At 51.1% G+C, this 14,163-nt stretch overlaps 1 protein-coding gene across 8 annotated transcripts in view; it reads right to left on the reverse strand.

Moving 5' to 3' along the window:
• LOC121584334 (proline-rich protein 5) overlaps positions 1–14,163 on the reverse strand; it is a 60,470-nt gene that overhangs the window by 14,658 nt on the left and 31,649 nt on the right. For all 8 annotated transcript variants that reach the window (XM_045208807.1, XM_045208801.1, XM_045208808.1 and 5 more), the window contains 2 exons: positions 10,110–10,201; positions 9,437–9,577 (listed from right to left, as the gene is read on the reverse strand). In XM_045208807.1, coding sequence (XP_045064742.1) covers positions 9,437–9,577; positions 10,110–10,201 — 233 coding nt within the window. The remainder of the gene's footprint in view (positions 1–9,436; positions 9,578–10,109; positions 10,202–14,163) is intronic.

Consider the following 14,163-nt stretch of genomic DNA (forward strand, 5'->3'; position numbering starts at 1 on the left):
TACTAAGGAGGATGGTGATGCTGGTATGGTTCCGGCCCTACTAAATACTAAGGAGGATGGTGATGCTGGTATGGTTCCGGCCCTACTAAATACTAAGGAGGATGGTGATACTGGTATGGTTCCGGCCCTACTAAATACTAAGGAGGATGGTGATACTGGTATGGTTCCGGCCCTACTAAATACTAAGGAGGATGGTGATACTGTTATGGTTCCGGCCCTACTAAATACTAAGGAGGATGGTGATACTGGTATGGTTCCGGCCCTACTAAATACTAAGGAGGATGGTGATGCTGGTATGGTTCCGGCCCTACTAAATACTAAGGAGGATGGTGATGCTGGTATGGTTCCGGCCCTACTAAATACTAAGGAGGATGGTGATACTGGTATGGTTCCGGCCCTACTAAATACTAAGGAGGATGGTGATACTGGTATGGTTCCGGCCCTACTAAATACTAAGGAGGATGGTGATACTGGTATGGTTCCGGCCCTACTAAACACTAAAGACACACACAGGAATGTGGAACAAGCTGTGGGTTTTCTGCTTGGGTTAACAAAAATAAAAATAAACCTTGACCAGGGCTGTTACAGTGACCGTATTACCGCCACACGAGTCATGAAGGCAGTCAAAATTCACGTCTGTTTAGTCACAGTAATTAGGCTTCTCCAAGCTCTGATGCTGCTGATGGTCATTAGTAGCCTACCAAACTTGCTAACTGCCTGGTACTCAGCACTCTATTGTCCCTCTAATCACTCTGACATCAACGCAAATGTAATCTAAAATCTAATCAAACACTTCATGAGAGCCTGATCTGTTGTGTCAGCCACATTGCGTAAAAAAGGTGTTTTGATGCTAGTGGTTGTATTAATTTGGGATCTATCGCATCCCACAACTGTCCCAGACTATATTTGGAAAATTAATTTCTCGCACAGAATAGCATAGGTCGACTTTTGTACTATGGGGGATAGTAGATTGACATAGGCTAGTGCTTTTGCTGTTTGTTAGGCCTACTCATCTTGTTGGCTGACGAAAAGTAAATGTGGACAGTTCTTCCAATATCTTCAATATGCACCTCGGAATTGGATAAGGACGCGCGCAGTTGCGTCCCCGATGTGTATGTCTTCACTTGTAGCCTGTGAGAAAGACCCGATCACGTGATGAAGAGCCATGTGAGTGAGAGGTGCTTCGGAGCGCGCAGCACTCAGGGAGAAGGGCACAACGCAGTACCCTGGGCCAAGGGCACAACGCAGCACTCAGGGAGAAGGGCACAACGCAGTACCCTGGGCCAAGGGCACAACGCAGCACTCAGGGAGAAGGGCACAACGCAGTACCCTGGGCCAAGGGCACAACGCAGCACTCAGGGAGAAGGGCACAACGCAGCACTCCGGGCCAAGGGCACAACGCAGCACTCAGGGAGAAGGGCACAACGCAGCACTCCGGGCCAAGGGCACAACGGCCACTGGCCGCAAAAGGCATGGAATTTTTAGGGTGCATTACGGCCACACAAAGGAGATGTCGCCGTGAAATTTGAGTCATTATCAAGTGCTTGTCAAATTGTGAATGAGAGACTGATGACGTGTGTACAGCCTGCGCAAAAAACAAAGCAGAGCTCATGCCTTTCAAGCAACTTTTTTCAAAGCATCAGTCTCATCATGCAGCCTTACAATGTATTAAAAATCAAAACATATAGCCCAACGTTTGTAGAACAACTAAAGATATATGATTAACTATAAATTAAGCATATAGGAGGACCTATTTCTTTGTTAACCGCTCAACACAGAATAGCCGCATGTGCGCACTCCCTCAAATCGTTTGGAGAAAATATCCTTTCTATTTTATTCAGCTTTGTTCAGTTGTATTCTTCACACTATAAAATAATATAAAATAATGCCACGGAATTCTAAGCAAATCTTGTCTGCTAAATGAACTAGTGTAGCCCACAGCCATTTGGCATAGCCAGATCAGAACCTAACATAAGGACAACTCAGAGTACGCTATTCTGTTCTTCTGAAATAGACTACATTTTCTTCATATCATGCTTCTTTAGACCTGTCTAAAATAAATAATGGATTTATTGTGAAGGTGTAGGCTATATTACATGGATTTATTAGACTTTTTTAAATGTAGATGTTCCAAAGGTCTGCATCAGTGGCTTGTGTGGAAGCCAGGAGCTGCTAAATGTGTTTATGTTAATTAACGGTCAATTACCGTGAGACCGGCAGTTATTTGCTTGACAATCACAGGCTGACGAAATTTCGTGACCGCCACAGCCCTAGCTGTGACTGGGGAGAGCCTCAGAGAAACATAGTCTCACACACAGTCTCACACACACACAAACACACACACACACACACAGTGTGAGTAAACGCACTCACTATATCCACTATATTTACCGTCACAATCATGAACTATGTGTGTGTGTGTGTAGCCTGAGTTGAGACTAACATTTGTGTATGCTTTAAATCTCTGCCTCCATATTCCTGGAGACACATACATACATACCTCTGCTATTCCCGAAATGTCCATCTCTAGTTTTACCATGCGTGGTACTGTAGATCAGTTACTACTATGATTGATCAGTATGGTACTGTAGATCAGTTACTACTATGATTGATCAGTATGGTACTGTAGATCAGTTACTACTATGATTGATCAGTACCTAGGGGTGGACGGGGGTCGGCACCAAACTGGAACATTTATAGTCTAAGCTCACTGCAGAGGTATGTGTGTATGTAGTGTGTATGTAGTGTGTGTGTATATGTGTGTGTGTAGTGTGTGTAGACCCATGCGACGGCGCACAATTGGCCCAGCGTCGTCCAGGGTAGGGGAGGGAATGGCCGGCAGGGATGTAGCTCAGTTGGTAGAGCATGGCGTTTGCAACGCCAGGGTTGTGGGTTCGATTCCCACGGGGGGCCAGTATGAAAAAAAAAATAATAATAATAATAATAATAATGAATGCACTCACTAACTGTAAGTCGCTCTGGATAAGAGCGTCTGCTAAATGACTAAAATGTAAATGTAAAAATGTGTGTGTATGTGTGTGTGTGTGTATGTGTATGTAGTGTGTGTGTGTATGTAGTGTGTGTGTGTGTGTGTAGTGTTTAGTGTGTGTATATGTGTGTGTGTAGTGTGTGTGTGTAGTGTGTGTATGTTTGTGTATATGTGTGTTTGTGTGTGTGTGAGTTACATTCCGGATACATACTGTGGGAAAAAGCACTAGGTCTTTCCAATCTGTACTGCTGGTACTTCTCCCACCACATGTTTAAGACTGCACAAGAGACACACATTACCTTTAGGGAAATGTCCTTTTCTAGTTCAAAATGGCCTTGCCCAGATCTAACTCAGCATTACCAAGGTCTAACCCAGTTTTACCCAGGTCTAACCCAGCATTACCAAGGTCTAACCCAGTTTTACCCAGGTCTAACCCAGCATTACCAAGGTCTAACCCAGTTTTACCCAGGTCTAACCCAGCATTACCAAGGTCTAACCCAGCATTACCAAGGTCTAACCCAGTTTTACCCAGGTCTAACCCAGCATTACCAAGGTCTAACCCAGCATTACCAAGGTCTAACCCAGGTCTAACCCAGCATTACCAAGATATAACCCAGCATTACCAAGATCTAACCCAGCATTACCAAGATCTAACCCAGCATTACCAAGATCTAACCCAGCATTACCAAGATCTAACCCAGCATTACCAAGGTCTAACCCAGCATTACCAAGGTCTAACCCAGGTCTAACCCAGCATTACCAAGATCTAACCCAGCATTACCAAGATCTAACCCAGCATTACCAAGATCTAACCCAGCATTATCAAGATCTAACCCAGCGTTACCGAGATCTAACCCAGCATTACCAAGATCTAACTCAGCATTATCAAGATCTAACCCAGCGTTACCAAGATCTAACCCAGCATTACCAAGATCTAACTCAGCATTATCAAGATCTAACCCAGCGTTACCGAGATCTAACCCAGCATTACCAAGGTCTAACCCAGCATTACCAAGATCTAACCCAGCATTACTAAGATCTAACCCAGCATTACCAAGATCTAACCCAGCATTACCAAGATCTAACCCAGCATTACCAAGATCTAACCCAGCATTACCAAGATCTAACCCAGCATTACCAAGGTCTAATCCAGCACTACCAAGATCTAACCCAGCATTACCAAGGTCTAACCCAGCATGGCTGCCTGTCTCTTTAGGGAAGGGGAGAGTGATGTAAGCAAGGCTGTAATTTGCCTCCCTCACCTCTCCTCACCCCGGGACTTCAAACAAGAATGTGTGTGTTTGCATACATTAGCTTGCTGGGACAGTGTGTTCCAATAGGAATGCTAATGAGGCTAGCTATGCTAACAGACAGGCCCTGGCTGAAGGGGAGGCAGAGTGTTCTACAGAGTAGTTAATAAAGCAGAGAGAGGAGAAACAGGAGGAGCAGTCTGTCACCTTTACTGTTCTTTGTTCTGCCTTTAGTGTGATGCTAAATACTTCTAGGTACTGATACTGGTTCTGGTACTGATACTGATACTGATACTGCTCTGGTACTAATACTGCTCTGATACTGATACTGATACTGCTCTGGTACTGATACTGATACTGCTCTGATACTGCTCTGATACTGATACTGATACTGCTCTGGTACTGATACTGCTCTGATACTGATACTGATACTGCTCTGGTACTAATACTGCTCTGGTACTGATACTGCTCTGATACTGATACTGCTCTGATACTGATACTGATACTGCTCTGGTACTAATACTGCTCTGATACTGATACTGATACTGCTCTGATACTGATACTGCTCTGGTACTGATACTGCTCTGATACTGATACTGATACTGCTCTGGTACTGATACTGCTCTGATACTGATACTGCTCTGATACTGATCTGATACTGATACTGCTCTGATACTGATACTGCTCTGATACTGATACTGCTCTGATACTGATACTGATACTGCTCTGATACTGCTCTGATACTGATACTGCTCTGATACTGATCTGATACTGATACTGCTCTGATACTGATACTGCTCTGATACTGATACTGCTCTGATACTGATACTGCTCTGATACTGATCTGATACTGATACTGCTCTGATACTGCTCTGATACTGATACTGCTCTGATACTGATACTGCTCTGATACTGATACTGCTCTGATACTGATACTGATCTGATACTGATACTGCTCTGATACTGATACTGCTCTGATACTGATACTGCTCTGATACTGATACTGCTCTGATACTGATACTGATCTGATACTGATACTGCTCTGATACTGATACTGCTCTGATACTGCTCTGATACTGATACTGCTCTGGTACTGATACTGCTCTGATACTGATACTGCTCTGATACTGATACTGCTCTGATAATGCTCTGATACTGCTCTGATACTGATACTGCTCTGATACTGATACTGCTCTGATACTGATACTGCTCTGATACTGATACTGCTCTGGTACTGATACTGCTCTGGTACTGATACTGCTCTGATACTGATACTGCTCTGATACTGATACTGCTCTGATACTGATACTGTTCTGATACTGATACTGATACTGCTCTGATACTGATACTGCTCTGATACTGCTCTGATACTGATACTGTTCTGATACTGCTCTGATACTGATACTGCTCTGGTACTGATACTGTTCTGATACTGATACTGCTCTGATACTGATACTGCTCTGATACTGATACTGCTCTGATACTGATACTGATACTGCTCTGATACTGATACTGCTCTGATACTGATACTGCTCTGATACTGATACTGCTCTGATACTGATACTGCTCTGATACTGATACTGTTCTGATACTGATACTGCTCTGATACTGCTCTGATACTGATACTGTTCTGATACTGATACTGCTCTGATACTGCTCTGATACTGATACTGCTCTGATACTGATACTGCTCTGATACTGATACTGTTCTGATACTGATACTGCTCTGATACTGATACTGCTCTGATACTGCTCTGATACTGATACTGATACTGCTCTGATACTGATACTGCTCTGATACTGATACTGCTCTGATACTGATACTGCTCTGATACTGCTCTGATACTGATACTGCTCTGATACTGATACTGCTCTGATACTGATACTGCTCTGATACTGATACTGCTCTGATACTGATACTGCTCTGATACCGATACTGATACTGCTCTGATACTGATACTGCTCTGATACCGATACTGATACTGCACTGATACTGCTCTGATACTGATACTGATACTGATACTGATACCGATACTGCTCTGATACTGCTCTGATACCGATACTGCTCTGATACTGATACTGTTCTGATACTGATACTGATACTGCTCTGATACTGATACTGCTCTGATACTGATACTGCTCTGATACCGATACTGATACTGCTCTGATACTGATACTGCTCTGATACCGATACTGATACTGCACTGATACTGCTCTGATACTGCTCTGATACCGATACTGATACTGCACTGATACTGCTTTGATACTGCTCTGATACTGCTCTGATACTGCTCTGATACTGCTCTGATACTGCTCTGATACTGATACTGCTCTGATACTGATACTGTTCTGATACTGATACTGCTCTGATACTGATACTGTTCTGATACTGATACTGCTCTGATACTGATACTGCTCTGATACTGATACTGCTCTGATACTGATACTGCTCTGATACTGCTCTGATACTGATACTGCTCTGATACTGATACTGCTCTGATACTGTTCTGATACTGATACTGATACTGCTCTGATACTGATACTGCTCTGATACTGATACTGCTCTGATACCGATACTGATACTGCTCTGATACTGATACTGCTCTGATACCTATACTGATACTGCACTGATACTGCTCTGATACTGATACTGATACTGATACCGATACTGCTCTGATACTGCTCTGATACCGATACTGCTCTGATACTGATACTGTTCTGATACTGATACTGATACTGCTCTGATACTGATACTGCTCTGATACTGATACTGCTCTGATACCGATACTGATACTGCTCTGATACTGATACTGCTCTGATACCGATACTGATACTGCACTGATACTGCTCTGATACTGCTCTGATACCGATACTGATACTGCACTGATACTGCTCTGATACTGCTCTGATACTGCTCTGATACTGCTCTGATACTGCTCTGATACTGATACTGCTCTGATACTGATACTGTTCTGATACTGATACTGCTCTGATACTGATACTGTATTTAACACCCTCTCTCCCTATCTGGATCTCTTCACTGTCTCTCTCTCTGTCCATCCCTCAGTCTCTTTATCTATCTCTCTGGTTTCTCTCTCTGTTCTACGATCTCTCCTGTGTTGTCTAGAGGTCTTCTGCTCCAGTTTGTCCCTGGCTCCTGGCGTCTGGCAGAGAAGGAGACAGCAGATCTGGGTCACCCAGTCACTCTAATGATGTCAGTGGAGAGCTGTGCAGAGAAGTCACAGACACACAGACGCATGCATACACACATACACACACACACTGAGGTGGGGGTCGACAGCGGTCATGGGAAGAAGGCTCCATTCTGACTTCTCACTGAGACAGTTTCCTGTGAGATCGCTCTCCTGCTCACTATATCACATTCTCTCTGGTCTGGCATCCTGCTAATGTCTGAGAAAAGTGATGATCTGGTCTGGCATCCTGCTAATGTCTGAGAAAAGTGATGATCTGGTCTGGCATCCTGCTTACACTGAAAGATGATCTGGTCTGGCATCCTGCTTACCACTGAGAGATGATCTGGTCGGGCATCCTGCTAACCACTGAGAACAGAGATGATCTACATAACTCCACATAACTCAGTCCAATATGACGGTCTTGCATCCTGCTAACCACTGAGAACAGAGATGATCTACATAACTCAGTCCAATATGACGGTCGTGCATCCTGCTAACCACTGAGAACAGAGATGATCCACATAACTCCACATAACAGCCCAATATGACAGTCTGGCATCCTGCTAACCACTGAGAACAGAGATGATCCACATAACTCAGCCCAATATGACGGTCTGGCATCCTGCTAACCACTGAGAACAGAGATGATCCACATAACTCCACATAACAGCCCAATATGACGGTCTTGCATCCTGCTAACCACTGAGAACAGAGATGATCCACATAACTCAGCCCAATATAACGGTCTGGCATCCTGCTAACCACTGAGAACAGAGATGATCCACATAACTCCACATAACAGCCCAATATGACGGCCTGGCATCCTGCTAACCACTGAGAACAGAGATGATCCACATAACTCAGCCCAATATGACGGATGTCTTACTTCGTATGCAGTTACTATTTTATAGTGATGTTGATCTGGAATCATAGAAGATAGCCTGAAGCATGGACAGAACATCACAGAAGAAGTCCCACGTCTCTGCCAGGGAGTCCAACAGCTTCTGAACTGGGGACAACCAGGAAGTCAACACAACCAATAGCTTCCGACCTGGGGACAACCAGGAAGTCAAAACAACCAATAGCTTCTGACCTGGGGACAACCAGGAAGTTAAAACAACCAATAGCTTCTGACCTGGGGACAACCAGGAAGTCAAAACAACCAATCCTTAAAAACGTCTACAGCTGCACCATTGAGAGCATCTTGACTGGCTGCGTCACCGCTTGGTATGGCAACTACAGAGGGTAGTGCATACGGCCCAGTACATCACTGGGGCCAAGCTCCCTGCCATCCAGGACCTCTATACCAGGCGGTGTCATTGGAAGGCCCTAAAAATTGTAATAGACTCCAGCCACCCAAGTCATAGACTTTTCTCTCTGCTACCGCACGGCAGGCGGTACCGATGCACCAACTCTGGAACCAACAGGACCCTGAACAGCTTCTACCCCCAAGCCATAACACTACTAAATAGTTCACCAATAACTACCCAGACTGTCTGTATTGACCCTTTTTGCACTAACTATTTTGACTCATCACCTACGCTGCTGCTACTGTCTATTATCTATCCTGTTGCCTAGTCACTTTATCCCTACCTATATGTACATATCTACCTCAATTACCTCATACACCTGCACATCAACTAGGTACTGGTACCTGTGTATATAGCCATGTTATTACCTCGTACCCCTGCACATCAACTAGGTACTGGTACTAGTGTATATAGCCAAGTTATCGTTACTCATTGTCATTATTCCTTGTGTTATTATATTTTCTCTATTTGTCTCTCTGCATTGTTGGGAACGGCCCGTCAGGAAGCATTTCACTGTTAGTCTACACCCTGTTGTTTACTGTGACAAATAACATTTGATTTGAGTCCATATGTGTGTGCCTCTGTACGTGTTTGACTGTGTGTGTGTGTGCGTGTGTGTACGGTGTACGCCCGTGCCTCAATGCATCCTTGTGTGTGTGTGTGTGTGTGTGTGTATGCGTCTCTACTCCCTACCTGCAGTATAAGCAACATCTGTATGATAGAGGGGGGGACACGGGCGCGGGGGCGGGACAGGGCGTCCTCCAGCTTGATGTTCAGAGTGATAATGTTCCTGAAGTGAAGCAGGGCCAGCTGCCGCACCGACGGCTCCTTACCCTGGTGGAGAATACACACAGAGAATACACACAGAGAGAGACAGAGAGAGAGAGAGAGAGAGAGAGAGAGAGAGAGACACACAGAGAGAGAGAGAGAGAGAGAGACACAGAGAGAGAGAGAGAGAGAGAGAGAGAGAGGAGACCATGCTTAGGGCCACTCAACATTCTATTGTATGTTGAAATGTTTTTGGAAAATCTATTAATTTCTGCTAATTTGTTTAGGGAAAGTGTTGTGGAAGAATGTGCACTGGACTGTTCACAAAATAACTTATTGTTCAAGTGGCTACTGTATGTTGCTTTCTAGTTGTCTGAATACAATGGAAACACTACAGGGAGAAGAACCAAGGCTTGACTTGGGCAGGAGCTGAGTACTGGCACCTCAAATGTTCCACTGCTTGAGCTCCTGTTCCTCTTATAGAATATTAGCTCAAAAGTATTGTGGAGCTCCTGCACCTAATTATAAACAGTACTGGCACCCAAAATGAGTAGCGGAAACAATTTCAGTCCAAGTCAAGCACTGGAAGTAACTATACCTGTACTGGGTAGAAGATAGCCTGAAGCATAGACAGAACATCACAGAAGAAGAAGTCCCACGTCTCTGCCAAGGAGTCCAATAGCTTCTGACCTTGGGGACAACCAGGAAGTCAAAATAACCAATCAGAAATTAGCACTTGGTGCTAATTAGTATAGACGCTACAGTGTTTAAACCAAAGGTTGAATGTTCTATCTTTGATATTTTGTAATTTCCCATGGTTTGTCACAGATACTGTTACATATACTCAAAAACACGAGCAGAGAGCTGCATCAGAGTTAACTTTGGTCAACACCCCCCCTCTCTCACAATGAGATCTGACACCTGCTTGTGGCAGAGGGAATCTGGAGAGAGATTTAGTTAGCAGTTAGCTGTTTCTGAGCAGAGCTGCCAAATGGCACAGTGGTGGGGACGGCTGGGTCACGGTGGTGGGGAAGGCTGGGTCACGGTGGCGGGGACGGCTGGGTCACGGTGGTGGGGAAGGCTGGGTCACGGTGGAGTCACGGTGGCGGGGAAGGCTGGGTCACGGTGGCGGGGAAGGCTGGGTCACGGTGGCGGGGAAGGCTGGGTCACGGTGGCGGGGAAGGCTGGGTCACGGTGGCGGGGAAGGCTGGGTCACGGTGGCGGGGAAGGCTGGGTCACGGTGGCGGGAACGGCTGGGTCACGGTGGCGGGGAAGGCTGGGTCACGGTGGCGGGGAAGGCTGGGTCACGGTGGCGGGGAAGGCTGGGTCACGGTGGCGGGGAAGGCTGGGTCACGGTGGCGGGGAAGGCTGGGTCACGGTGGTGGGGAAGGCTGGGTCACGGTGGCGGGGAAGGCTGGGTCACGGTGGCGGGGAAGGCTGGGTCACAGTGGTGGGGAAGGCTGGGTCACGGTGGCGGGGAACGGCTGGGTCACGGTGGTGGGGGAAGGCTGGGTCACGGTGGCGGGAAGGCTGGGTCACGGTGGTGGGGAAGGCTGGGTCACGGTGGCGGGGAAGGCTGGGTCACGGTGGCGGGGAAGGCTGGGTCACGGTGGCGGGGAAGGCTGGGTCACGGTGGCGGGAAGGCTGGGTCACGGTGGCGGGGAAGGCTGGGTCACGGTGGCGGGGAAGGCTGGGTCACGGTGGCGGGAACGCTGGGTCACGGTGGCGGGAAGGCTGGGTCACGGTGGCGGGAAGGCTGGGTCACGGTGGCGGGAAGGCTGGGTCACGGTGGCGGGGAAGGCTGGGTCACGGTGGCGGGGAAGGCTGGGTCACGGTGGCGGGGAAGGCTGGGTCACGGTGGCGGGGAAGGCTGGGTCACTGTGGCGAGGAAGCTGGGTCACGGTGGTGGGGAAGGCTGGGTCACGGTGGCGGGGAAGGCTGGGTCACGGTGGCGGGAAGGCTGGGTCACGGTGGCGGGGAAGGCTGGGTCACGGTGGCGGGGAAGGCTGGGTCACGGTGGCGGGGACGGCTGGGTCACGGTGGCGGGGAAGGCTGGGTCACGGTGGCGGGGAAGGCTGGGTCACAGTGGTGGGGAAGGCTGGGTCACGGTGGCGGGGAAGGCTGGGTCACGGTGGCGGGGAAGGCTGGGTCACAGTGGTGGGGACGGCTGGGTCACGGTGGTGGGGAAGGCTGGGTCACAGTGGTGGGGACGGCTGGGTCACGGTGGTGGGGAAGGCTGGGTCACGGTGGCGGGGAAGGCTGGGTCAAGGTGGCGGGAACGGCTGAGTCACGGTGGCGGGAACGGCTGGGTCACGGTGGCGGGAACGGCTGGGTCACGGTGGCGGGGACGGCTGGGTCACGGTGGCGGGAACGGCTGGGTCACGGTGGCGGGAAGGCTGGGTCACAGTGGTGGGGAAGGCTGGGTCACGGTGGCGGGGAAGGCTGGGTCACTGTGGCGGGGAAGGCTGGGTCACAGTGGTGGGGAAGGCTGGGTCACGGTGGCGGGGAAGGCTGGGTCACGGTGGCGGGGACGGCTGGGTCACGGTGGCGGGGAAGGCTGGGTCACAGTGGTGGGGAAGGCTGGGTCACAGTGGTGGGGAAGGCTGGGTCACGGTGGCGGGGAAGGCTGGGTCACAGTGGTGGGGAAGGCTGGGTCACGGTGGCGGGGGACGGCTGGGTCACGGTGGCGGGGAAGGCTGGGTCACGGTGGTGGGGAAGGCTGGGTCACGGTGGTGGGGAAGGCTGGGTCACGGTGGCGGGAAGGCTGGGTCACGGTGGCGGGGAAGGCTGGGTCACGGTGGCGGGAAGGCTGGGTCACGGTGGCGGGAACGGCTGGGTCACGGTGGCGGGAAGGCTGGGGTCACGGTGGCGGGGAAGGCTGGGTCACGGTGGCGGGAAGGCTGGGTCACGGTGGCGGGGAAGGCTGGGTCACGGTGGCGGGAAGGCTGGGTCACGGTGGCGGGGAAGGCTGGGTCACGGTGGCGGGAAGGCTGGGTCACGGTGGCGGGGAAGGCTGGGTCACGGTGGCGGGGAAGGCTGGGTCACGGTGGCGGGAACGGCTGGGTCACGGTGGCGGGGAAGGCTGGGTCACGGTGGCGGGAACGGCTGGGTCACGGTGGCGGGAAGGCTGGGTCACGGTGGCGGGAAGGCTGGGTCACGGTGGCGGGGAAGGCTGGGTCACGGTGGCGGGGAAGGCTGGGTCACGGTGGCGGGGAAGGCTGGGTCACGGTGGCGGGGGACGGCTGGGTCACGGTGGCGGGGAAGGCTGGGTCACGGTGGCGGGGAAGGCTGGGTCACGGTGGCGGGGAAGGCTGGGTCACGGTGGCGGGGGACGGCTGGGTCACGGTGGCGGGGAAGGCTGGGTCACGGTGGCGGGGAAGGCTGGGTCACGGTGGCGGGGACGGCTGGGTCACGGTGGCGGGGAAGGCTGGGTCACGGTGGCGGGGAAGGCTGGGTCACGGTGGCGGGGACGGCTGGGTCACGGTGGCGGGGAAGGCTGGGTCACGGTGGCGGGAAGGCTGGGTCACGGTGGCGGGGGGGACGGCTGGGTCACGGTGGCGGGGAAGGCTGGGTCACTGTGGCGGGAACGGCTGGGTCACGGTGGTGGGGAAGGCTGGGTCACAGTGGTGGGGAAGGCTGGGTCACGGTGGTGGGGAAGGCTGGGTCACGGTGGCGGGGACGGCTGGGTCACGGTGGCGGGGAAGGCTGGGTCACTGTGGCGGGAACGGCTGGGTCACGGTGGTGGGGAAGGCTGGGTCACGGTGGTGGGGAAGGCTGGGTCACGGTGGCGGGGAAGGCTGGGTCACGGTGGCGGGGAAGGCTGGGTCACGGTGGCGGGAAGGCTGGGTCACGGTGGCGGGGAAGGCTGGGTCACGGTGGCGGGGGACGGCTGGGTCACGGTGGCGGGGAAGGCTGGGTCACGGTGGCGGGGAAGGCTGGGTCACGGTGGCGGGGGACGGCTGGGTCACGGTGGCGGGGAAGGCTGGGTCACGGTGGCGGGGAAGGCTGGGTCACGGTGGCGGGGACGGCTGGGTCACGGTGGTGGGGAAGGCTGGGTCACGGTGGCGGGGAAGGCTGGGTCACGGTGGCGGGGACGGCTGGGTCACGGTGGCGGGAAGGCTGGGTCACGGTGGCGGGGAAGGCTGGGTCACGGTGGCGGGGACGGCTGGGTCACGGTGGCGGGAAGGCTGGGTCACGGTGGCGGGGAAGGCTGGGTCACGGTGGCGGGGACGGCTGGGTCACGGTGGCGGGGAAGGCTGGGTCAAGGTGGCGGGGAAGGCTGGGTCAAGGTGGCGGGGAAGGCTGGGTCACTGCTGGAGCAGAGGGCTACTGGGTTCAACCATCAGAAGAGGACAGGTCATTTTGAAAGGGTTCTATTGTGAGAAGCTGACTGACTGACACCAGACGAGGAACAAAAGAGAGGCAGTAAAGGGAGTGAGGGAGGATAGGAGGGTGAGGGACGAGGCCTGGTTCAACTTCTTCAACAATTCTGACTGAGGTTGTGACTTATGTCAAATCTGACACCTGGCTGTGGTCTGAGATCTGTGACGTCAGTAACACTTCCTGTCTGGTCGCCATGACAATAGCACTTCAGCAGAAATAAGCTGTGAACTTGATGTCAGCGTCAGGTGGTTTGAGCGTCTTCACCACTT

The sequence above is a fragment of the Coregonus clupeaformis genome, chromosome 28 (assembly GCF_020615455.1).
Source record: "Coregonus clupeaformis isolate EN_2021a chromosome 28, ASM2061545v1, whole genome shotgun sequence".
Classification (NCBI taxonomy): domain Eukaryota; kingdom Metazoa; phylum Chordata; class Actinopteri; order Salmoniformes; family Salmonidae; genus Coregonus; species Coregonus clupeaformis.